We start from the raw sequence: 25862 nt of genomic DNA, 5'->3' as shown, positions 1-25862 counted from the left end.
TGTGCGTCACTTCTCAGGGCCTCATATTTCAAGAATCCTTTCATAATAAGATTCATTCCAGGGTCGGTGCTCGAAAGTAAGTGTTTAACTCATCTGAGAATACAGCCAGAGGTTGGAATGGAAGCCACTGAAAAGTCCACTTCATCATATCCAGCTGTTAAGAGAGAGGGCTGAGAAATCACTAGGATCCAATACCCAAATCTGGATCTGTAACTTGGATTTTTGGATTTCGTTCTTTTGTATTCCTATGTGAGGTACCCTCCCATGTAGCTCCCCTTCTCCAGAACAAACTCATCCCATGTCTCCAGGTAAGAAGAAAGAAAATACTGCAGGAATAAAGTCCCCCCAGAACCAGAAATCTTGTGTCTATCCTGGGAAAAGGGTCATATTCTTATTTTTAGAACCCACAGTCTATTTGTGAGAGCAGATTTTTCTTTTTCTCTCTTCTCTAGAATCCTTAGTCTTACAAATTTTGCTACTGGACTTTTTTAAGGGATTAGCTTGTGTGCTGAGAGGTGCAAAGAACCAAAAGATCCGCTGTCTCTCAAACTAGCTTACCACTTTTCGATTCCCAGAATCTTCCTGTATTCTGACCTTTTATCCTTGTTATTATAGATGTCTTTTCCTCTTTCAGTTTTCTGACACTCTTTGGGTGATACTGGACTCACAGGGCACTGCCGAGGATGCACAACAGAGCTTGTCGGAATGTGCTGTCCATTGTTTAAGAGGTGAGAAGGAGCCAGAGCTAAGTGAGTGCTAATGTTGGGTGTGTGGGCACTCCCTGCCCCAGTACCCTAGTACTCAGGTTGCTACCACATTGCATATATCTTCTCAGAGGCTAAGAATGAGAAAGAGAATAGGATTGCATATTAAGGATCTATTCCCCTGGAAGAACTACCACTTATGTACTCTCACCAGTAGTCCAGGTGATCATCCTTTGTGTTTATCCTTCTGATTGGTCACAGAATATCCCCATTCCAAGGTGGACCACATAGCTGGATCAATATCAGCTGTGCCTTCTGAATCTCATACTATGCTTTACATAGGATGATTAGCACTTAGGAGTTATTGAGTGGATGTGTGTGTGTGACAGAGACTATGTGTTGAGGAAGAGTTTGTTCAGTCCTGGATGCATTCAGTTATTTATTCACCCATTCAGTCTGTGAATAGTTCTTGAAAATTTACTATATGCCAGGTGATGCAGACATATGGATTGAGATAGGATTTCTACCCTGAAGAAACTTATAGCCCAGTCAGAAGACAGAATTGTAAACAAACAATCATATATAAGTTAATAGTAACCTTTTCAAAGCACATTATTGTATACATATATCAAAACTCACCAGATTGTACACGTGAAATATTCATAGTTCATTGCATGTAAATTTACCATGATGAAGCAGTGAAAAACTGCAGTTATCAAGAATTGTTGGAAAACGAGTTTGGCTACTAGGTTAGAGACTTTATCAGTGCTCTTCCTGTGTATTTCAACTTATCTAAAGAAAAGATATTTCTCATTTAATTTTGCCAATTCCTCAAATCATTCCCTGACTCTGCCTTCCTGGTCCCTTAAAGACCAATGGACTCTATTGTAGGCTCAGACTGGACCCATTTCATTTCCATCTGAATGGAAATTCATGCATAGAAACCTCACTGTCAAGTCATGTTCCTGAAATTAAGTCCTACTTGGCACCTCATGAGCCAGTGGTCAAGGCACAATTGCTCTGGCCATAGTTTTCCTATACTGCCAGCTAGAGGTAGGGTCTTACATGTGAAGACAAACCTTTCTAGTCTGTAGGCTCTGATATCTGTCTATCTCAAGATGGCCCTGCCAGGTGGGCTGACTTTCTGTTCTGACATCTTCATTCTAAAGGCCAATTCTAAGACTATTACTTCCACCCTTCTCAGGGATAGATGTCTCCAACCCTGAGTGCCAGCCATTTACCCATGCCCCCAGCTAACTTCCCTAACTCTTTATAATTTCCATCTCTATTAGCTTATATCCAGCCATGTTATTCCTTGCTTGTTTCTGATGTACAATAATGTATAGATTGAATAGTATTTCCTGCCTGGCTACAAAGCATTGGACCAGTACCTGATTTCCTACTGATGTACCTAACTCATTGATTGCGTACTCTGAAACAAACTGCAGCATGAATGAGCTCAAATACTGTCACACTAGAAAAGATACTGAAACTGTGCAGACAGCTATTGTGGTGGCACTTGGTCTCCACAAAGGGCTGTTCCTGATTCCATAGGGTGTGGTGCTACTTAAGTCTGGCCTTGTCTCCAACATCTTGGCTCTGTAGCAATGAGGGCCTATCATGCCTTAATCTTCAACACTGCCATCAAGGCTTGATTCTCTGATCCAGTGAAGAATTTAGAAAAGGACTAAATGTGTGGATTATAACATGATCTAAATGGTTTCTTAAAATTCCCTTCCTTCTTGGAAGGATGATAAATGATCCCTTAGAAACACAAAGGAAAAGATAATTATTGGTTCCTCTCCTTGATGAAATGAAAGTCAAAATCTGCTGATTGAAAAGTAAACTAGATAAAAGAAAAACCTGGGCTTTCTACTAAAGGCAGAACTCTTCATATTTTTTCAAATCCATATAATATGTGAGCATCTTTTTTCAAATAGCTTCCGTAAGAATTAAGGATGGAAATTTTGGAAAATCAAGTGTCTTAAATGCTTCCAAGATATTTTTTCAATAAAACATATTTGTTCTTACAATGAGATCTTCACTTTCAGGATTTGGTTTTCCACCATAGTCAACTTTTGATTCCTTTATTTATGCTGATGTGTAGACAGAAATAAACACCAATGGGCACAGAAAACCAAACCTATCTGACTGAATTCATCTTGCTAGGCCTTTCTTCAGATTGGCAGACCCAAATCCTGCTGTTTGTAGTGTTTCTCATCATCTACCTGCTGACTCTGTGTGGGAATTTTCTCATCATAGTGCTAATTCATATTGACTCTCGACTTCATACACCAATGTACTTCTTCCTTAAAAACCTGTCATTTACTGATCTCTGTTTCTCTACAACAGTCATCCCCCAGATGCTATTCCACTTGCTGGTAATGAGAAAGACCATTTCCTTTGCTGGGTGTTCAATTCAGATGATTTTTTTCCTAGTAGCTGGCTGTACAGAAAGTTCCCTCCTAGCAGTGATGTCCTATGACCGCTATGTGGCTGTCTGTAAGCCCCTTCACTACTCCATCCTCATGACCCAGAGGGTGTGTGTACAGCTGATCATAGGGTCCTGGGCCAGTGGAGCCATTGTGTCTTTAGTAGACGCAATATTTACTTTATGTCTCTCATACCATGGACAGAATATAATTAATCATTATTTTTGTGAGCCTCCTGCACTCTTGAAGTTGGCTTCAGAAGAAACCTACAAAGCTGAGATGGCCATCTTGGCAATGGGCATAGTAATTCTCCTTGGTCCTGTCTCCCTCATCCTTTTCTCCTACTGGAATATTATCTCCACTGTGATTCGGATACAGTCAGGTGAGGGGAGACTTAAGGCCTTTTCTACCTGTGGTTCTCATCTCATTGTTGTGGTCTTCTTCTACGGCTCAACTATATTTACCTACATGCGTCCAAATTCCAAGAAGATAAATGAAGGGGATAAGGTGATTTCTGTGTTCTACTCAGTCATAACATCCATGATGAACCCATTCATTTACAGCCTGAGAAACAAGGAGGTAAAGGAGGCATTTAGGAAAGCATTTGGAAGATAGAGCCTCTCAGAGGCAATGATCTTTATATTGATACACATCTATGAGAATGAAGACACTCCAAAGTGGTTCAACATTTTTAACAGCTTTCTCTGTGAACTGTTTCTAAGCTGATCCAGAACAAAGGGTCATACAAGTATTCTTGTATATCTAGGATGTTTTCAAGTTTGTCAACTGCATCTTGCTCAAGCTTATTCTCTGTGGTTATAGCTTGCTTGCCTCATTACAGCTTTTTGCTATTATATTATATATTATAATATAAATTACATTTATATATTATATACATTTGTATACATTTATATATATGCATTTATATACATTTTATATATACATGATATATATATTTTATACAATTTATACATACGTTTATATACATTTATATACATATATATGTGTATACATACACACACACACACACACACACACATATGAGGATCTTCATTTACACTGCCTTACTGGTTCACTAATACATTTTCACCCAGACATAGTACCTTTTGGTACTTGTCAGCTTCATCCCATGCTAACATCTTCTACAGCCATCCACAAACCTTGGAATACTACCTGATGTCATTATGCTAGACTCTACAATTTCTTGTCAGAAAATATGAATGATTTTTTTAACCTTAAAGTTCTTATATGGAAATTTTGTTTTTGTTTTGCTGTATGGTCCCAAAATACTGCTATCATCAATTCAACTACACATGGGGGAGCTACTGGCCTAGACAATAATTTGTGGGATCTCATATTCAGCAAACACCTTCCATATATCACACACTCTTTCCCTCCAAGGACAATTGCTGGGTTGAGGGAATTAGAATTAAAAGGCAACCTTCCTGCATCAATATACCACACCAATATATCACAATATACCCCATATGACACCAATATACCACAGCTGTTGCCTCTTCAAACATGCTCTCCCCATTTCTGCAGGCTTGATGATGCCAGTACCCATTAAGTTCTCATTTGGGGAAGTAGTAAAGAAAGGCTGATATATGAGAAGCAATTCCAGAAGATATAGATTGTTCTGTGGGATTAAATGGTCCTTAAGCTTTTTTTTTTTTTTAAACAACCGCTGTAACCTCTTTATAGCAGAAGCACCACTGGTGATACTTGTAGTCACTCACTGATGTTCACCATGCACACTGCCCCCTCCTTTGGAAGAACATCTACCCTCAGCTGAAGGTTTAACTTCAGGTATTAAGTGGAATTGACCCAACACGCCATTGGCGTGTAGAAACACTACCAATTCTCATCCCTGATTGCAGGGCCTGTGAGTCATGACAATATAGCTGGAGACTACATTCTGCCTGTTCATAGTTCTGCCTATTTCTCCTCCATGATTGTCTATTTCTCCAGGCAGAAGTCCCATGACACAAACATATTCCATTACTTTGTACTTCATTTGCCAGACTTACAGATATCCCCTGACTTGTCCCACCTTATCCTCCATGCAGCTGTTTCTAGGGATTCTTGTCATACAGAGTGCTGCCCACCATAGACAAATCCTCCTTTCACACAGTGGGAAGAATATGGGAAATTTTATCTTTTACCAGGAGAAATTTCAACTTGGAGTTCTGCTCTTGCTTCGTGACTATGACCAAAGCAATTATGAGTGAAGTGTGGCATGAGCCAGAGAAAATAAGTCCCTAATGAAAATCAAGCTTGCCACATTGAGGTCTGGCTGCTCCAGCTTCAATGTCCATGGCCTATCCTGAGAATCCAATGCTATTCATTCTGTGCCATGATGTCCTTGCTGAATTGAATGACCTGTGTGCAGAATGATTCTGCAGGGGAGAACAGATGTGTGCAATAATAGATTCACTATGCATGTGTGAGGTACATTTTCAAATTATGTGTAACTAGCATGATCTTATACAAGGAAACCAAAACTGGTCTTGCACTATAGACTCTTAGAGAAGCTATGTTATAAATGATAGCATTTTCCTTTTTTAAAATTAAAATATAGATAACATACAATATTATATTAATTTCAGGTGCACAGCATAGTGATTTAATATTTATATATATTACATAATGCTCACCACAGTAAATGGAGATATCATCTGTCACCTGACAAAGTTATTACAATAGTGTTGACTATATTCCCTATGCTGTACTTTACATCTCATGATTTATTTATTTTATAATCAAATGTATCTCTTAATCCCTTTGATATATTTCACCCATCCCCTTGCCTCCCTCCCATCTGGCAATCACCAGTTTGTTCTCTGTATTTATGAGTCTGTTTATGTCTTATTTTGTTTACTTGTTTTGTTTCTTTTTTGTTTGTTTCTTAAATTCCACATATATGTGAAATCATATGGTATTTGTCTGTCTCTAAGTTATTTTACTTAGCATAATATCCTCTAACTCCATGATACACATATCACCTCTTCTTTATCCATTCATCTATTGATGGACACTTAGGTTGCTTCCATACCTTGGCTACTGTAAATAATACTGCAATGATCATAGGGGTGCATGTATCTTTTCAAATTAATGTTTTCATTTTCTTCAGTTAACTGTGGGACCCAAGGAATTTAACAAAAATCCCCTACCCCTGGACAAGCAGAGCAAGACTAACTCCATTTTGTGCTACACCCACCATCTCATGTATAACCTCCAAATGACCTACTTATTGCTTAAGACACTCCCCCACCCTAGTCAAGCCGCTGAGCACACCCTTACTGGAAACCGGCTCATGTAGGAATGCAGAACCCCTAACCGCCAGAGAATGTAAACCCCGTCTTTTGCCCGCCAAACTTGTGCGCCAATTCTGACCAGAGTGATAGGCTAGTTCAAACAGTTACTATAGGGTAAATTGTAATTCAATTGGCCACCTGCGTGTGGACTGACATGACTATGCAACTTTCTGTGTGTGTTACAATCTCATTAGCCACTGGCCCCTATAAAACTGCTATGCCTCTTAACCTAGGGGTCCTAGTCCCTGCTCCGCTGTGTCGGGTATACTTGGGCCCAAGCTCAAGCTTGCAAATCGTGCAGTAGCATCGGTATCGCTCCTTGGTGGTCTCTCGGATTCAAAATCAGGGGCATTACATTAACTACCCAGAACTGAAATTGAATAGCATCCACTTCTACATATAATGCTGCCTCATGGTCATTCAGAAGCTCACTTCACCACTTCCTCTTTACTGGCCATTAAGTAAAAAAGAAGTTATATCACAGAATTAGAATGATCATAGAAAAAGTGCCCATGGATCACTGAGTTACATAAAAACTATACATCTGACCTCATTAGGGAACTGGTGGAGGCAAGAAGGTAAGAAAACACAGATACTGATATATATTTTAAAATGAAAACATCAGCCTCTGACTGAATAGCAGACTACCAATGACTATGCAGGGGCAGCTAGGCAGCTAATAACATGTGAGAAACTAAAACACCATATACATATATATGTGTATATACATATATATGTATATATATATATATATATATATATATACTGAAGTCACCATATTCTGGGTACTACCTTCGTCTTTTAGAGCAAATAGTTTTTCAGTTTTTAAAAGAAATTAAGTTTCTTTCATTTATGTCACAGGTTTATGACTGTTCCTTTTGTATTAAATCAACCTAATGAGCATTGATTTCAATAGCACAGTTTGAGTTCATTTATTCAATGAACATCTAATCATTTATTGACTTAATATTTATTGAGAACTCTTCTATGTGCTGAACATACAGGAATAAATGAAGTTCAAAATTCCTATACTCATAGAACTTACATTTTAGCAGAAGATGATAAAATAAACAAGTAAAACACATATGTCTGATGGTAATAAGTTATTATGAGGAAATAAAAGCAAGGAAGGGTTGGTTGCAATTTTGAGCAGGTGCTCAGGAAAGATCTTTCTGGGAAGATGACATTTCAGTTAAAGTACACCTTACATATTAGAGAAATTAACATTTGTGCTGTGACCAGCATGTTCAGAAGAAAGAACCAAGACATTATTTGGGGGAAGAGGGTCCAGGCAGAGAGAATAGAGTCTGAACAGTTTGGATGCGAATAAGTTTTTTTTGAAATCAGAGGAGAGGAAAGTCAGAGAGAGTGATAGGAGGCTGATAAGTGCCAGGGAGAGTGGCAAGGAATGAGTTCACAGAAACAGGCAAGGACCAGATTGGTAGGGCTGTTTTATTAGTTTCCCAGGGCTGCCAAAACAAATTATCACAATGTTAGTAGTTTAAAACAACAGAAATTCATAGTTCTTGAGGCCAGAAGTCTGAAATCAAGGTATGTGTAGACTCTGCTCCCTCAGAAGCCTCTGTTTTTGGTGCTGAGGTGTCCCTTAGTTTGTGGCAGCATAACTCCAATCTCTACCTCTGTCCTCATAGGGCCTTCTTTCCTCTGTCTCTGTGTCTACCCCTTTTCTTAAAAGGATATCTGTCACTTGGCTTAGGGTTTACCCCAATCCAGGAGGATTTCGTCTTGAAATTTCCCTTAATTACATTGGCAAAGATCTTTATTCCAAAGGTCACTTTATGAGGTTCCAAGTGGGGATATATATATGGAGATATATATATATATATCTCCCCTATATAACACCCATTTAGCCCATCCCTCCACCCACCTCTCCTCCAGCAACTTTCAGTCTGTTCTCTGTATTTTTAGAGTCTCTTATGGTTTGCCTCCCTCTCTGTTTGTATCTTATTTTTCTTTCCCTCCCCCTATGGTCATGTTACACTATTAAAAGGTCACTCTGAGTGTTGTATGGAGCGTGGATTATAAGTGGACAAGCATGGAAACAAGAAAAGCAATCAGTAAGAGTGAGTTCTATTCCAGTAGCCCATGGTAGAGATGCTGGTCTTAACTAGGGTTGTAGCAATGGAGAGCCAGAGGAGATAAGAAATGTGGTCAGATTAGATGTACAAGATGAAAAAAAGAGTAATGAAATACGCCTAAGTCTTTGACCTGAGCAATGTTGTGGACGTTGAGGAAGACTCCAGAAGGGAGGAGTTTGGTGAGGAAATCAAGAATTGTCTTTTGGACTTGTTTATATGGCCCTTTGTTATATGCTGACTTTGTTCTCACACCACTCTTCTGTACTTGAATAGTTACAATAAAGCCTTCATTTAAACAGTCACACATCCTAAACTGCACCCAAAGCTGTTTAGGGTTGTGTTCCCCCCCACCCCATTAGCATAAGACTTCAAGCATTTGGGGTACAATGGCAGCCACGAGTTCTGAAAACCCCTGGCAGTAGTTAGTTTAGTGGGTATCATCCAGATCATGCAGAATACACTTCTGTAAGCTGTCTCTTATGTTAGCATCATTATTGAAACCTCTATTTTTAAAATGCTGACAAAATTCAGAGACACCAGTTGTCCTTAGATTGGTTTGAGAAACAATACAGTAGTATATGATTATCAGATAAGGTTCAAGTATTTCAGTTTGTGATTACAATGAAAAATGCCCAAGGGGAATCTCTTATTGTAGAAAGGTTTTAAAAAGTTAATAGCACGAATTGCTCAAGGGAATGCCCTGTTTACAATAGCTCTTAGGACCTCAGACTTAAAGACTTCCTGCCATGAAAATCCTCCAGTCTGGTTCTTTGGTGAATTTGGGGAATTTTATAAAATGGTGCTTCTTGCCTTGGGGTAGAATAGGACTCGTAGCCCAGATGATGTCCTAACCTTCAGAATATTCGGTAAATGGCAGTGGGAATTGCCTGTTAGGATATGCATTATTAGCAGACTGCCAAAACCATAACTCCCTTCATTCATTAACTTGTTTCTTCATCACTGACCCCAGTGTCCTGTTTGGCTCATGCCAGTCCTCCATGGGAGAGTGGGTAAGGTGATTAGGGAGATTTAATCCTTTTAGAGAGTCTGAAATCTTGATTCTGTTCCTCAGGGTGGGCTCTGCCTTTCACTCCCCTCTCTTTTTCATCTGGCTTCTACAGAAAATACGTACTCTTTTTTTACTGCTTCTGAGTGATAGCCTCCCAAATCCTGTTCTGCAACTCCTCTGGAGAGGACTAAGATACTGACCAGGGATATTAGAGTGACTGCAGGGGCTGTGAACACCCATTGCCTCTTATTTGGCACCAAAAGCTAATCTGCCAGATTCTCCTCCGCCCCTTGCTGTCTCAATGTTCCCTTCTCAGGGCTTTCCTCCTTGTTCTGTTTAGCCACTGGGTTTGGACAGTGAGAGTAGGCAGGGCCAGGACAGAACCTGAACCACCTGTCCTAGGGGACACAGGCAGCATCTTCTTGTCCTCAGACATCCCCGGATGGCCACATACGACTGTGTGAGTATGCTAATTTGTATGTGCAGATATACACAAATCCTATGTGACAGTCTTGTCCCCTGTCACACTGAACTCACCCTTCTTCATTTGGATGTGGGTGACAGCCAGTTTATTCATTCTCTTTAACCTAGTGATCAATCCTGGGATCTTCTAAACCAAGATCTTCCCAATCCCAGGTCAGAGTTCAACATTTCAACAGTCAACATAAGACCACTCTTCTCATTTACATTTCTCTTGAGAGAGTGAATGTGTTGCTGTGCTAATGTGTTGGTGTGGAGTGTCAGCATGAGTCTATTTGTCCATTCATTTTAAACCCCTATCATGTCTCAGGTGATACTGATATTCAGATAATAAAGATTAAGTGACATCAGTTTTACTATCTTGAAGAAAAACTCAGTCCAGGGAGACAAATATATAATCACATACTTAAAAGCCAATGTAACAGCTTCATGAAAGAAAGTACATACAAATATTTTTCTGGACATTGTGAATATAATGGTCAAGTCTACATTGTACACTGAGTAAAGAACTGTAAGAAAGTCATTACGCTAAAGCTTACTTCAGACAATTAATGGGTAGTTAAAATCAGAGGGATCAGAATGGTCCTGTGAAGGAATCTTCAGTTTAGGGGAACTATAGATTATTTCATTTTCTTTTGTATTCTGTTCTTTTCTTTCTTCCTTTCTTTCTTTCTTTCTTTTTTTTTTTTTTTTTTTTTTTTTTTGCTGAAGCCTAGGACAAAAGGTTAGGGAAGGGAAAAGGTGTCTGTTGGCAGAAGACAGACTACTCAGAATTCTAAAAGAATTAGAAGAATGGTATGAAGTTGAGATGAGGATTCACAATTTTAATAGTAGTATCATTTGTAGTGTGTGTGTGTGCACGCGCGCGTGTGTGTGATTTGTTCTCCCACATGGGATGTAGACAACCAGAAGAAGAAATCAGAAGTTAACCACTTGAGAACGGGGTTTAGAGTACATGATTAAGATATACTAGAACACAAGAAGAAAAGCAGTGAGATAGTCTTACATTAAAAGAAAGGAGAGGTTTTAAGAAATATTTATAGTTAAATTATGCAAAATGCCATAATTGACAAGGATATGCGTTGGGAGAAAAGGTCATTGCATGGATAAAAGAGTGTCCTTGGTTTCATTGCAGTCATGGCAATAAAAATGATACTGAAAAGATTTGAAGAGTCAATGGTGATAAAAAGTAGAAGTAGTAGTGTTTAGCATGTATTTGATAATTCAGTAACAAAAATATAAGCAAAAGTGAGATAATAAGGAATACAAGGCATAGTATGATCAAGGGAGATTGTGCTGCTTTTCTCTCTTTTTTTCCCAAGGAAAAATCACTTTTTGAAATTGTGGTAAAAAAAATAACCACTCAGCCACTTTTATTATAACCATTCAGCCACTGAATTTACCACTCAGCCACTTTTATGTATAGTTCAGCATATATGCATTAACTATATTTACCTTGTTGTTAACATCATTAAATTAAACCAATGTTTATCTTTGCCTTTCATTCCATATACTTTAGAAGGCTCTCCTATCACATTTGGCCTCAACATTGAAATTTGGAGCAACACAGTTCCAGTCCCAAAGGATGAACAAAGAGCAAAAGAATGCAAAGGTATTTTCATGCTAATAAAATATATTAATATTAATATCAATTAATATTAATATATAATAATATATAATGTTTTATATATAATATTAATATATTAATATTCCAGTTAGCTGGAACTTTGTTGTTTCAACCTATATCCTGTCACGGCAGATGTAATCTGTTGTCCTCTTCTTTTTTATTTATTTGTTTATCAGTCACCATATTTGTTACATCATTATTATTAACTTGTATATATCATAGTAATAGCCACAGAAAATAAATGGAAACAAGGGGACCACTGTGTTTATGTGACCACAGTGAGAGTTACAAGGAAAACAAAAACTGCCTGAGAAGATTATTGTAAATATTTCTTTATTCAGAGGTTTTCCTATAAAGAAATTCTCAATATATTTAGATGTACCTAATTTGTCTTCCTCTGTTTCTTTTTTTTTTTTTTTTTAATGACCCATGGCTGTCTACCATAGGTCCTCCAAAGCCTAAAATAGAACTTGTTTGGAATTTTTCCAAATTGTGCAAATTTATATAAATATATAAAAGTACCTGGTCACAACTAAGGGGGAAAAAAAAAGAATCCAAAGGGTAAAAACAGTGAGAATAAACATCCTCCTCAAACACTGCAGCCATGTGTTCCTATGCTTTCTCCTTAACAGCTGTTTTCCTAACATGCAGGGATCTAGGGACCTAGGCCATGATCCCTTTAGTACAATGGGATATTACATAATATTATGAGCTAGCCTTGTTTACTGTCCGAAATTCTTTAAATGGCTTATATTTTATTTACTCCTTACATAAACACGATATGTTTTATTTGTATCACCAGCTCATAGATGAGAAAAACTAGACACAGAAAAGCTAAGTAATTCTCTATTGGTCACCCATCAACTACAAAAGCTGCATTCAAACCCTCCAGTTTAGTGGTAGAACCTGCATTCCCAATCAGTGAACTGTGCTGTTTCCTTACAACTGACAAGTCCTGAGCAATGGACTCTCACAGCAGGAGAAATGCCCATGGAAATACATACATACTGCAAATACACATGTACATACAAATATACATACACCTTCACACTCCGTTTAAAAGATTAAAATGATACATCACCAGAGTGCCTGGGTGGCTCAGTTGGTTAAGTATCTGACTTCAGCTCAGGTCATAATCCTGCAGTTTGTGAGCCTGAGCCCCGCATCGGGCTCTGTGCTGACAGCTCAGAGCCTGGAGCCTGCTTCCAATTCTGTGTTTCCCTCTCTCTCTGCCCCTCCCCTGTTCATGCTCTGTCTCTCAATAATAAATAAACGTGTAAAAAAAAATGATACATCACATATAAAGTCAAATAGCTTTCCTTACATTTAATAACTTATCATAATCATCTTGTTATATCACTAAACTTGTATGTTATACCTTCTTAAATTTTACCTCTAAGCAAAATACGGTATCTCGTCTTGTTTTAATGTGCATGTTTTTGTTTCGTGTTTATTATTCACTTTTACTTACTTCTGCGAACTGGATATTAAAAACCTTCATCCATTTTTCTAATGGATTATATATTTTATTATTGATTTTAAGAAGCCTTTCTATATTAGGAATAATAGAAAAATTTTAAGTTTTTGAAAATACTTTTATTTATTTTATTTTGTTTATAGTGGTCTACTAAATAGAAATCTGATATTTTTAAATCATCATATTTTATTTTAAAATGTATTTATTTTAGTTTTAAAATTATTTAAAAAAAATTTTTATGTGTATTTATTTGTGAGAGAGAGAGAGAGAAAGAGAGACAGAGTGCGAGCAGCGGTGGCGGGGGGGGTGGGGTGGGGGTGAAGAGAGAGGGAGACACATAATCTGAAGCAGGCTCCAGGCTCTGAGATGTCATCACAGGGCCTTATGAGGGGCTTGGACTCACAGTGAGATCATGACCTGAGCTGAAGTCGGACACTTAACTGGCTGAGCCACCCAGTCACCCCTAAAATTTTTAAAGTTCTAGTTAGTTAACAGACAGTGCAATATTGGCTTCAGGAGCAGAATTCAGTGATTCATCACTTACATACAACACCCAGTGCTTATCACAAAGGCCCTCCTTAGTACCTGTCATCCATTTAACCGATCCCCCCCCACCTCACTCCATCAACCCTCAGTTTGTTCTCTAGCATTAAGAGTCTCTTATGGTTTAAATTGTCAGTTTTGTTAGTATTTTCCTTTATTATTTCTTTTTTTTCTTTCTTTCTCTCTCATTCTCTCTCTCTCTTTTGGTGCATGTTTAGGAAAGCCTTTATGACCCAAAGATTAGATGGATGGATAGACACATGATAGATAGGGAGATGGACAGACTACCAATTTTCATTAAAAAAAAACTTAGATGTTTTTAAAAATTAGATCATTAACACATTCGGAATTAATTATTGCTTATACTTACATTATATGTATATATAAACAGGTATCCATGATGTTCTAAAAAGCATAAGTAATTGTCCCATGGCCTTTGTTAAGTAAATACACTTATTTAAGATGCCACCTTTACCATATATTAAATTTTCATACATATTAGGATACGTTTCAGTTCTATATTTATCAGTCAAGTGTTTTGTGCTTGCTCAGTATACACTATATTAATAAGGGAGGTAAAATTTACTATATATTTTATATCTGGTAGAATGTGTTCCCTATATCCCCTAATTTTTCTTTTCCACACTTTATTTTCTATCATAGAATTAGTCATCTAGATAAAATGTAGAATAAGATTATTAAATTCCCTTACAAAAAGTCTTCTGTGAACTTGGTTGGAATTTCAGTGCATTTATGAATTAATTTGGGCAAAATGAATACCTTGATAAGACTATGCTGTTTTGTTTACAAAATTAGTATGTCCACATATTCAGATATCATGTTTCATGATTTTCTTCAAATAGATCATGAATACTTCTTAGGTGTACACTTTGCGAAGTTTAAGCCACTGTGCAGGAATTTTTTTTTTGCTAAGATATCTACTTGTTTATTTTGGTATATAACACAAGACTGTTCAGTTGTACAAGACTGACCTTGTACAAGATCACATTTCTTACTGGTTATCATAAACTCAAATTACACCTTTTGATTTTAATTTTTTTTTTATTTTAGAGATTATTTGTTTATTTTGAGAGAGAGAAAGAGAGAGAGGGTTGCAAAAGCAGAGGAGGGGCAGAGAGAGAGGGAAAGAGAGAATCCCAAGCAGGCTCCGTGCTGTCAGGGCAGAGCCCATCGCAGGGTTCCATCACACAAACCATGAGATCATGACCTGAGTTGAAATCAAGAGCCAGACACTTAACCGACTGGGCCACCCAGGCGCTCCTCCCTTTGATTTTTTAAAGGTATACAATCAAGTAATTTACAAATAACTTGTATCACTTTTCTGAAGACTTGTTCCTTTAATTCTTTCCATTTTCCTTTGGGCAAGATCCCCCAAAATTATTTAAAAATATCTGTTCATATATGTCTGTTATTTTTGTGCCTACAGATAGCTCTGCCATAGTGGATTAGCTCTTAAACTCATAAAACGAAGGTCTATGGATCTGTCTTTTAGGAGTGGATGTGGGAAATAGGCAGAAACAATTGGGTGAAAGTTTAACCTTCTTTACAATGAATTTTTGAGTAAGAAAGAAAAAGAATTGCAGATTACAGAAAGAGTGAGAAAGCTTAAAATTTTTTCTGAGTCTTTGTTTCATCATCTATATACTGGGGATGATAATAACCTCCTCAGATGAACAGAAGATTTAAAATAAGTGTAAAGAAACAATGATGGCATCAGGACAGGGCCCAACACGTTATAATTAGTATTGTTATTGCGAAAGGACCTTATGTAAAGAGAGATTATGTGTGGAGAACAGATTAAGACATATTTAAAGGACACTACTGAGTGCAACAACCACTGAGGCAGTTATTTCTACCGATGTTCCTGGGTACCCTCTTCACACTGAAAACAAATGAGGGAAGATTTATTTAAGGGCCAGGATCACAGACTACTACATCTTCCTTTAACTTCCCGTTCGTTGCTCAGAGTGCTTCTTTAGGATTGTTTTGCAAAAATAATGAAAAAAAATCAGCCTTCACAAATGTCATCACACACTTTTCAGCATAACAATCGAACTGGTTTAAAGCAGCATCAATTTGTTTGCTTCCCAAACCTACATCAAAGGAAGGATGCACTGTGAGCGGCACTATAGTCTTGTCAGGACCATAAGTAGTCCTGCTAAGGTTTGGTCATGTAGCATATTCAGGATGATTTCTGACCCTCTGGTGCAACTAAAAGACTCAAGGGGATAGAAAATCAGAAATGACTTTCATCTGTCAAAACTACTGAGCAAAAAGAGAGCTCGGTCTTCTGACATATGGGATCTGCCAAGAGATAGAAATTAATAGCTCAGTTCTAATGCTGATTAATAAAATACCTAAGTTACCCAGACACATTTTTTTTAATAACTGATCAATATGTGTTTCTTTTCTTGGTGCTGACCTATAAACAGTAATAAATTTTCATGGGAGAAGAAAACCAAACCTACGTGACTGAATTTGTCTTCCTGGGCCTTTCACAGGATCCACACACACAACTCCTGCTCTTCTTCCTTTTTCTGATCATCTACTTGCTGACTGTACTGGGAAATCTGCTTATCATTGTGCTCATCCACACAGACTCCAGACTCCACACACCCATGTACTTTTTCCTTAGAAACTTGTCCTTTGCTGATCTCTGTTTCTCTACCACCACAGTGCCCCAGGTGCTAGTCCACTTCCTGGCAAAGAGGAAAACCATTTCCTTTGCTGGATGCTCAACTCAAATATTTGTCTTACTTCTGGTTGGGTGTACAGAGTGCGCACTGCTGGTGGTGATGTCCTATGACCGGTATGTGGCTGTCTGTAAGCCCCTGCACTACTCTTCTATCATGACACATTGGTTATGTGTCCAGCTGGCCTTAGGGTCCTGGGTCAGTGGAGCGTTAGTATCTCTAGTGGATACCACATTCACACTGTGTCTGCCCTACCAAGGGAACAATATCATTAACCACTTTTTTTGTGAACCTCCTGCCCTCCTGAAGCTGGCTTCCACAAATACCTATAGCACAGAAATGGCCATCTTTGCAATGGGCGTGGTCATCCTCCTAGCTCCTGTCTGCCTGATCCTTGTCTCCTACTGGAATATTATCTCCGCTGTGATCCAAATGCAGTCTGGGGAGGGGAGATTCAAGGCTTTCTCTACCTGTGGCTCCCATCTCATTGTTGTTGTCCTCTTCTATGGCTCAGCAATATTTGCCTATATGAGGCCAAACTCCAAGGTAATGAATGAAAGGGATAAAATGATCTCTGTGTTCTACTCAGCAGTGACACCCATGCTGAACCCGATCATTTACAGTCTGAGAAACAAGGATGTCAAAGGGGCTCTCAGGAGAGTGACTGCAAAATAGTCTCTTTTAAGGTGAGGATCTTTAATCATGATGAGAATTTTAAAGATGTAGAGAGAAGTGATTTTCTTATAAACTTTTCCCATTTTCATCCCATTCCTCCACTTCTTTTCCTTCTCCTATTTTCCTATATCTATTCTAAGAAAATTTAGTTAATTGCCTATTCAAAGCAAGGCATATTGATAGACAAAGGAAAGAAATATAGAAGGGGGTTTGGGTGGGAGGATGGGTTAAATAGTGATGCGGATTAAGGAGTGCACTTGTAATGAGCCCTAGGTGTTGTAAGTTTTGAATCACCAAATTGTACACTTGAAATTAATATTACCATTATATGTTAACTAACTGTAATTTAAGTAAAATCTTTTTTATAATGTTTATGTGTTTATTTTTGAGAGACAGAGAGAGAGAGAGCACGTGCACAGAGTGGGGGAGGGGCAGGAAGAGAGACACAGAATCCAAAGCAGGCTCCAGGCTCTGAGCTGTCAGCACAGAGCCTGATGCGTGGCTTGAATTCATGAACCACGAGATCATGACCTGGGCCAAAGTCAGATGCTCAACCGACTGAGCCACTTAGGCGCCCCTGGAATTTAAGTAAAATTTTTTAGAAAGAAATAAAAGGCATCCAAATCAGCAAGGAAGAAGTCAAACTTTCACTATCTACAGGTGACATGATACTTTGTACAGAAAAACCCAAAGACTCTACCAAAAATTTGCTAGAACAGATACATGATTCAGTAAAGTTGCAGAATACAAAATCAATGTACAGAAATCTGTTGCATTTCTATACACCAATAATGAAGAATAAAAAGAGAAATAAAGGAATCAATCCCATTTACAAATGCACCAAAACCCATAACATACCTAGGAATAAACCTAACCAAACAGGTAAAAGATCTGTACTCTGAAAACAATAGAACAGTCATGAAAGAAATTGCAGATGACACAAAGAAATGGGAAAACATTTCATGCTTGTGGATTGGAAAAACAAATATTGTTAAAATGCCTATATCACCCAAAGCAATCTACACATTTAATGACATCCCTATCAAAATACCAATAGCATTTTTCACAGAGTTAGAACAAACAATCCTAAAATTGGTATGGAACCACAAAAGACCTGTAAGAGCCAAGCAACCTTAAAAAAGAAAAGGAAGGCTGGAGGCATCACAATTCTGGACTTCAAGTTATACTATAAAGGTGTAGTGATCAGGGCACCAGTGTGGCTCAGTTGGCTGAGTATATGATTTTTGCTCAGGTCATGATCTCATCATGGAGCCTGCTTCACATGTTAGGTTTCCCTTTCTGTCCCTTGAGCCCGCCCCCCCACCAAATAAATAAATAAACATTAAAAGAAAAACAACAAAACAAATACCCCAAAGGTATAGTGATCAAGACAGTATGGAACTGGCACAAAAATAGATATATAGATCAATAGAACAGAATAGAAAACCCAGAAATTAACCCACAACTATATGGTCAATTAATCTTTGACAAATCAGGAAAGAATATCCAATAGAAAAAAAAGGTTCTTCAACAAATGATGTTGGGAAAACTGGACAGAAACATGCAAAAGAATGAAACTGGACCACTGTCCTACACCATACACAAAAAGAAATTCAAAATGAATTAAAGACCTAAATGTGAGACAGGGAACCATCAAAATCCTAGAACAGAAAACAGGCAGCAACCTCTTTGACATCGCTGTAGCAACTTCTTACTGGAAATGTCTCCTGAGGATGGGAAACAAAAGCAAAAATAAGCTATTGGGACTTCATCAAAATAAAAAGCTTTTGTACAGCGAAGGAAGCAATCCACAATACTAAAAGACAACCTACTAAATGGGAGAAGATATTTGCAAAGGACATATCTGACAAAAGGCTAGTATCCCAAATCTATAAAGAACTTCTCAGAGTCAACACCCAAAAAGCAAATGAGTCAGTGAAGAAATAGTCAGAAGACATGAATAGACATTTTTCCAAAGAAGACATACAAGGTTTTTATTTTTCTTTAAAGTTTATTTATTTTGAGAAAGACAGAGACAGTGTAAGTGGGGGAAGGGAAGAGAGAGAGGGAGAGAGAGAGAGAATCCCAAGCAGGGTCTACACTGCCAGCACAGAGCCTGATGTAGGGTTCGAACCCACAAAGCCGTGAGATCATGACCTAAGATGAAACCAAGAGTGAGACACTTAACTGACTTGAGCCACCCAGGTGCCCCCAAAGAAGACATACAGATGGCTAACAGGCACATGAAAAGATGCTCAACATCACTCATCATCAGCAAAATACAAATCAAAACCCCAATGAGATACCACCTCCCACTTGTCAGAGTTGCCAAAATTAACATCTCAGGAAACAAGAGATGTTGGCAAGGATGCAGAGAATGGGGAACCCTCTTACACCTTTAGTGGGAATGCAAACTGGTTCAGCCACTCTGGAAAACAGTGTGGAGGCTCCTCAAACAAATTAAAAATAGAACTACCCTACAACCCAGTAATTTCACTACTAGGTACTCATCCAAAGGATAAAAAAATGCTGATTCGAATGGGCACATGCACCCCAGTGTTTATAGCAGCACTATCGACAATAGCCAAATTATGGAAAAAGCCCCAATGTCCATCCACATATGAATGTATAAGAAAGATGTGGTAAATATACATATATATACACAATGGAATATTACTTGGCGATCAGAAGGGGTTCTTTATGATGGGATAATCAGAGCATACTTGTATCCCTGTGATTATGATCCAGAAGAGAAGAAGAAAATGGTTTAAGATTAAAGAGACTCTGCAGGAACAAAATCTTTGGTAGGTGAAATACTAGTGAAGGGGTCAGCCTTTAATAGATAGTTGTAAAGGGGGAAACCAAATATGAACATACAGGTACATACACGTGGGTGGGAGGTTTGAAGAGAAAAAGATAAGGGGCTGGCCTTTCTTATTTCTCTTCTCTTTCTTACCCCACACTCCACATTCTATTCCAAGTAAAGTACATATGGGGTAAGATAATCAGCTGAGACTGAGGTGTGAAAGAGTCATTTTCAGAAAGGAAAGAAGATTGAGTTCAGAAGGTGGAGTAGTATATACTATGTTCTGGAAGGCAGAGCTGAGTACTGCAAAAAATCCTAAATTACAAGTTACTTTACCAGTTGAATATATTCATGATCAAATTACCAATGGGTTTTTGAGGTGTAGATGACAGAATCAAATATCCTTAGAAAGAGCAAGGAGAGAAAGAAGCTAGAACTGAACAGATAGCCAAGAAATGTACCTTAATACTATGTTTATGAGACATAATACATGATTTAAAAAATAAATTCATGGAATAGAATTCTTGTAAAGAAAAGGGCAACTTTGGGGGCACCAGGGTGGCTCAGTTTGTTGAGCGTCTGACTTCAGCTCAGGTCATGATCTCAGGGCTTGTGAGTTCGAGCCCTGCATCAGGCTCCGTGCTGACCGCTCAGAGCCTGCAGCCTGCTTTGGATTCTGTGTCTCCCTCTCTCTCTGCCCCTCCCTACCCTCTCTCTCTCTTTCTCTCTCTCTCTCTCTCAAAAATACATAAACATTACAAAAAAAGAAAATGACACCTTTGAAAAAAGTTAAAACCTCACCATATCAAGATAAATTAGAAACTTATTCTAAAAGTTAAATACAAATTACAAAATTATGAAGAAAAAATAACATATATAAATTGTTACCTAAAGAGAGAGTAGAAAATTACATCCTAGCAGTAAAATTACTTAAAGAAAACAGAAAAGAAAAAGATGGATAGATTTCACTACACAAATATTTTCAGTACTTCTGTGTCTACAAATCTTTACCATGCAGATATTTGAAAAATAACACAAGTTTGAAAAATAAAAAGTTATTACCACAAACATAACAATTTATCAGTGTCCCTAATCTGTAAAGAACTCCAAAAACTCAAAAAGAAAAATATAAATTTATCTATTATGCAAACTAAAGTAATATATTTAAATTTATACCTAGTAAATTAATAAAAACTCTTCAACTCAATATGAAAATGAGTTAAGTACACTTATATGTTGCTGGTAAAAATGCAGAATGTTTAATATGTAAAAAATTAATTCATCTTTCTATATCAAGAATATTAAATAGATTTTGACTTTGGTTTTAGTAAATCCACTCACAAGAATTTATTCTGATGGAAAAAAATCAATCACTGTTGATTCAGAGGTCAACATTGCTATTTTTACACACACACACTAGATGTATATCAATGAAGAAATAGCCAATTCTATTACAAAGCATCCATATGATGTAATGTTATGTCATTACATAAAAATATTTTCAAGGCTACTTATTCACAGAAGAGTTAAGATTTATTAAATACTCATTCTATGCCAGGTGTTATTCTAAATGTCTTACATTTATGTTTACTAACTTCTTTAATCCTCAAATGACTATGAAGTAGGTCTTACTATTACTGCCAATATACAGCTTAGAGATTTGCAGATAGGTACAGAGAGGTTAAGAAACATGCTCAATGTTATGTTAGTGGGGGCATACTGAATTCGAACCTCGGTACTCTGACAACTGACCCCAGCCTCTTTGTCACTGCTCTTTACAGCTGCCAAATAATGTAGGGGAAAAATTCACTATGTATTAATAAATGAAAAAAATCTCTACTTTATGTGCACATATAAACTCAGTGGATGCATGCCTGCCTTCAAAATGAAAGAAAATGTATCTAAAAGTGTGGAGGTTATCTCTGGGTAAGATTTTAGATGGTTTTTGCCTGTTTTTAGTATCCCTGATTTTATTAATTTTTTAAAAGTCCTTAGTTTTACAGATGAAAGTGCTGTTATTTTTAATAACTTTTTATTATTTTTTAAAGAGAAAGCATTAGCAAATTTCCAAAAAGAGCAATATTCCCCAAAATAGTGCCACTTGGATGAATCATGTTATTTTGAAGCTTCAAAACAACCTGCAGATTTTGTTTAAGTATTTCCAGGCTTACAAACAAATGGTAGTAGTAAAGCATATTTAAGCCACTAGAATATTAATTGATATGTTGTCCTCTCCTTTTCAGCACAAATACACATCCACAGACTCACACATCCACACATATTAAGCATATGAACCCTCTGCAATTTAGCTCCATTTCAACACTGCAACCAGTTGTTTGTCTGTTCTGTTTACTGCCAAGGAGTAAGCATTGTTTCCAATGGACCTTGCTAATGAGATGTCCTTTCTATTTTATTCATTTCAGCAATATTTGTATTTTAGGCAGTATAAAAAATTTCCACATCAAAAACAAAGTCAAACAAAAACACCTGTTGGAGGGTCCAGGTGGGTCAGTTTCTGTAATGACTGTTTGGAAAAAGGAAGTGAGAACATGATACAAATCCATACAAACTACTACCAGTTTGGGCATTAATTAAGTTGCCTACATGCTCTTGTAACAAGGTCAGGTGTCTAAAATTTGTGCAGATCTCAAGGTCTACTCCCTTGATATGGGCCTTGCTTAGGCCCTTGAAACTTGAAATTTGAAACTTTCTTTTCTTGAAACTTTCTTTTCTTTGGTTCATATGTTGGTTCACTATGGACTTTCAAGTCAGAGGTCATGTCCAAAATTGGTAAAAGTCCCTTGTCTCATTCAACTTGGTAGCTAAATGGGAATGTAGGCAAATTTTAAATAGAATGCAGATCATTTCTTATAAATTGCTTGATGGAAGAAAGACTTAAAAGAGCATTTGATAATGAGATATCACCTTGAATCCATCAAAATGCTAGAATAAAAAAGACAAAAAGTAAGTATTGGCAAGGATGTAAGGAAAAGAAACCTTTGTGCAATGCTGGTGGGAATATAAATTGGTGCAGCCACTGTAGAAACGTATGGAGATTCCTCAAAAAATCAAAATAGAAATATCATATGAAGCAGCACTCTCAACAATAGCCAAATTATGGAAAGAGCCTAAATGTCCATCAACTGATGAATGGATAAAGAAATTGTGGTTTATATACACAATGGAGTACTACGTGGCAATGAGAAAGAACGAAATATGGCCCTTTGTAGCAACGTGGACGGAACTGGAGAGTGTGATGCTAAGTGAAATAAGCCATACAGAGAAAGACAGATACCATATGTTTTCACTCTTATGTGGATCCTGAGAAACTTAACAGAAACCCATGGGGGAGGGGAAGGAAAAAAAAAAAGAGGTTAGAGTGGAAGAGAGCCAAAGCATGAGACTCTTAAAAACTGAGAACGAACTGAGGGTTGATGGGGGTGGGAGGGAGGGGAGGGTGGGTGATGGGTATTGAGGAGGGCACCTTTTGGGATGAGCACTGGGTGTTGTATGGAAACCAATTTGACAATAAATTTCATAAACTGAAAAAAAAAAAAAAGAAATATCATATGATCCAGTAGTTCTACTCCTGGCTACTTATCCAAGGAAAATGAAAACACTAATTCATAAAGATATAAACATCCCTGATTTTATTGTAGCATTATTTACAATAGCTGAGATATGAAAGCAACCCACATGCCTGTTGATAGATGAATGGATAAAGAAGATGTTACACACACACACACACACACACACACACACACACACACACACATGCACATACAGTGGAATATTAATCAGCCATAAAAATAGAATGAAATCTTGCCATTTGTGATAACATGGATGAACCTTGAGGGTATTATGCTAAGTAAAATAAGTCAGGCAGAAAAAAACAAATCCCATATGATTTCACTTATACATGGAATGAAAACAAAACAAAAGAACAAACAGAGAAACAACAGAAATAGACCATGGATACAGAGAATAAACTGGTGGTTGCCAGAACAGATGGAAGGATGGTGAAAATGGGTCAAGAGGAGTGGGAGATACAAGCTTCCAGTTGGGAATGAATACATCACCAGGATAAAAGGTACACTGGGGATGAAAGGGAATACAGTCCATGATATTGTAATGGTGCTGTATGGTAACAGATGGTAGCTACATTTGTGGTGAACACAGCATAAAGTATAGACTTGTCAGGTCACTATGTTGCACACCTAACTAATGTAACATTCTATGTCAACTGTAGTTGAAAAAATAAAATAAAGTAAAATGGTAAAAATACAGACACACAAAATCATTTCAGAAGTCAGGTCACACTTCTTCATTTCTCTATTAAAAGATACACTGAGTTATAGTGTTTTCACCGTGAGTATTAGCAGATTTCTTCTCACTTCAAAGAGGAATAAATTTTGAGGGCTAGCCATAAGCTCTCCCTAGATGGTGGAATGTGTCTACAGCATGTATTTTCCCAGCACTCTCTTCAAAGCCCCCATGACTTCCTTATTCCTCAAGCTGTAGATAAGGGGGTTCAGGGCTGGAGTGACAACCGTGTAGAAAACAGAAGTGATGTTGTCTTGCTTGGGGCTGTGGAGGGAACTGGGCAGGACATACATGAATGTGGCAGCTCCATAGAACATCCCAACCACAGTCAGATGGGAAGAGCAGGTGACTAGGGCTTTCTGCCTCCCCTCATTTGAGGGCACGTGAAGCACAGTAAACAGGATTAGTGCATAGGAAGAAATGATTGCAAGGAGAGGGGGCATCAGGAATGTCACACCCATCACATACACAAACAGTTCATATCTAGAGGTATCTGCACAGGCCAACTTCAGCAAAGGTGGAATCTCACAGAGCAGGTGCCTGATGTTCCGGGCTTTGCAGAAGGGATACTGCATGGTATACATGGTATAAACAATGGCACTTAAGGATGCCAGTATCCATGCTGTGGCCACCATGATCCAGCAGACCCTTGGCCTCATGAAGACCATGTAGTTCAGAGGATGACAAATGGCCACATATCTATCATAGGCCATGAAGGCCAGTAGCAGGTCCTCTGCACCACCCAGCATCAATGCCAGAAACATCTGAAGGGCACAGCCCGCAAAGGAGATGGTGTTTTCACTGCGCAGAAAATCCATGAGCGCCTTGGGAGTGACAACAGATGTGAAGAGGAGGTCCATGAGTGAGAGCTGCCCGAGCAGGAAGTACATGGGCACGTGGAGCCGGGAATCCACTGTGATGACCAAGAGCAGCAGGCCATTGCTGGTCAGGGCCAACATGTACAGGACTGTGATTATGACACAGAGCAGTTCAGGAGACCCACTGTCTTTCAGAATCCCCATCAATATAAAGCCACTGCCCAGGGTGGAGTTCCAGTACTCCATTCTGTATTGTTTCTTTAGTTGCCTAGAACCAAACACATTCTCGGTGAATTTTTGCAAAGGTGGTCCCGAGTTTGTAACATCACAGGACCCTAATGATGACCAATATGAATCCAATAAGGATTTATAATTGGAAACTGACTTTAACTCCTGATCTCTCAGTTTCTGACACTTCTAATTGTATCTTGATGAAAGAACCACCTGAATGGTCATATTCAGCTAAACATTTCTTAACAGAAAGCAATCTTGGGCTGCCTGGGTGCCTCAGTCGGTTGAACATCTGACTTGGGCTCAGGTCATGATCTCACAGTTTGTGAGTTCCAGCCACGCATCAGGCTCTGTACTGATAGCTCAGAGCGTGGAGCCTGCTTTGGATCCTGTGTCTCCTCTCTCTGCCCCTCCCCCGCTCATGTTTTTTGCCTGTCTCTCAAAAATAAAAATAAAAATAAAAATAAACATTTAAAAAAAAAACAACATTGGGGTGCCTGGGTAACTTAGTTGGTTGAGCGACTGACTCTTGATTTAAGCTCCGGTCATGATCTCCTGGGCATGGGATCGAGACCTGTCAGGCTTCACACTGTCAGTGGGATCCTCT

General features: G+C 38.1%; 3 protein-coding genes across 3 annotated transcripts; 2 read left to right on the top strand and 1 right to left on the bottom strand.

Annotated features, from left to right (window-relative positions):
* Window positions 1-2827: 2827 nt before the first annotated feature.
* Window positions 2828-3962, top strand: LOC122482648 (olfactory receptor 2D3-like). The gene has a single exon (XM_043578965.1). It carries the CDS (start codon window positions 2828-2830, stop codon window positions 3749-3751), a length of 924 nt encoding a protein of 307 aa, XP_043434900.1. The 3' UTR covers window positions 3752-3962.
* Window positions 3963-16132: 12170 nt separating this feature from the next.
* LOC122482647 (olfactory receptor 2D3-like) lies at window positions 16133-23605 on the top strand. The gene is made up of 2 exons (XM_043578964.1): window positions 16133-17062; window positions 23594-23605. The coding sequence occupies exons 1-2, from the start codon at window positions 16154-16156 to the stop codon at window positions 23603-23605; spliced, it is 921 nt and encodes a 306-aa protein (XP_043434899.1). The 5' UTR covers window positions 16133-16153.
* A 732-nt stretch (window positions 23606-24337) lies between these two features.
* LOC122482646 (olfactory receptor 2AG1-like) lies at window positions 24338-25409 on the bottom strand. The gene has a single exon (XM_043578962.1). It carries the CDS (start codon window positions 25268-25270, stop codon window positions 24338-24340), a length of 933 nt encoding a protein of 310 aa, XP_043434897.1. The 5' UTR covers window positions 25271-25409.
* Between the last annotated feature and the right edge of the window lie 453 nt (window positions 25410-25862).

This window comes from Prionailurus bengalensis, chromosome D1 (assembly GCF_016509475.1).
Source record: "Prionailurus bengalensis isolate Pbe53 chromosome D1, Fcat_Pben_1.1_paternal_pri, whole genome shotgun sequence".
Lineage (NCBI taxonomy): Eukaryota > Metazoa > Chordata > Mammalia > Carnivora > Felidae > Prionailurus > Prionailurus bengalensis.
The sequence above is the reverse complement of the archived record's forward strand: the minus strand, read 5'-3'. Positions and strand labels throughout refer to the sequence as shown.

Bases quoted from the DNA above. Each gene is read 5' to 3' on its own strand.
- LOC122482648 (XM_043578965.1), top strand. From the start codon at position 2,828: ATGGGCACAGAAAACCAAACCTATCTGACTGAATTCATCTTGCTAGGC.
- LOC122482647 (XM_043578964.1), top strand. From the start codon at position 16,154: ATGGGAGAAGAAAACCAAACCTACGTGACTGAATTTGTCTTCCTGGGC.
- LOC122482646 (XM_043578962.1), bottom strand. From the start codon at position 25,270: ATGGAGTACTGGAACTCCACCCTGGGCAGTGGCTTTATATTGATGGGG.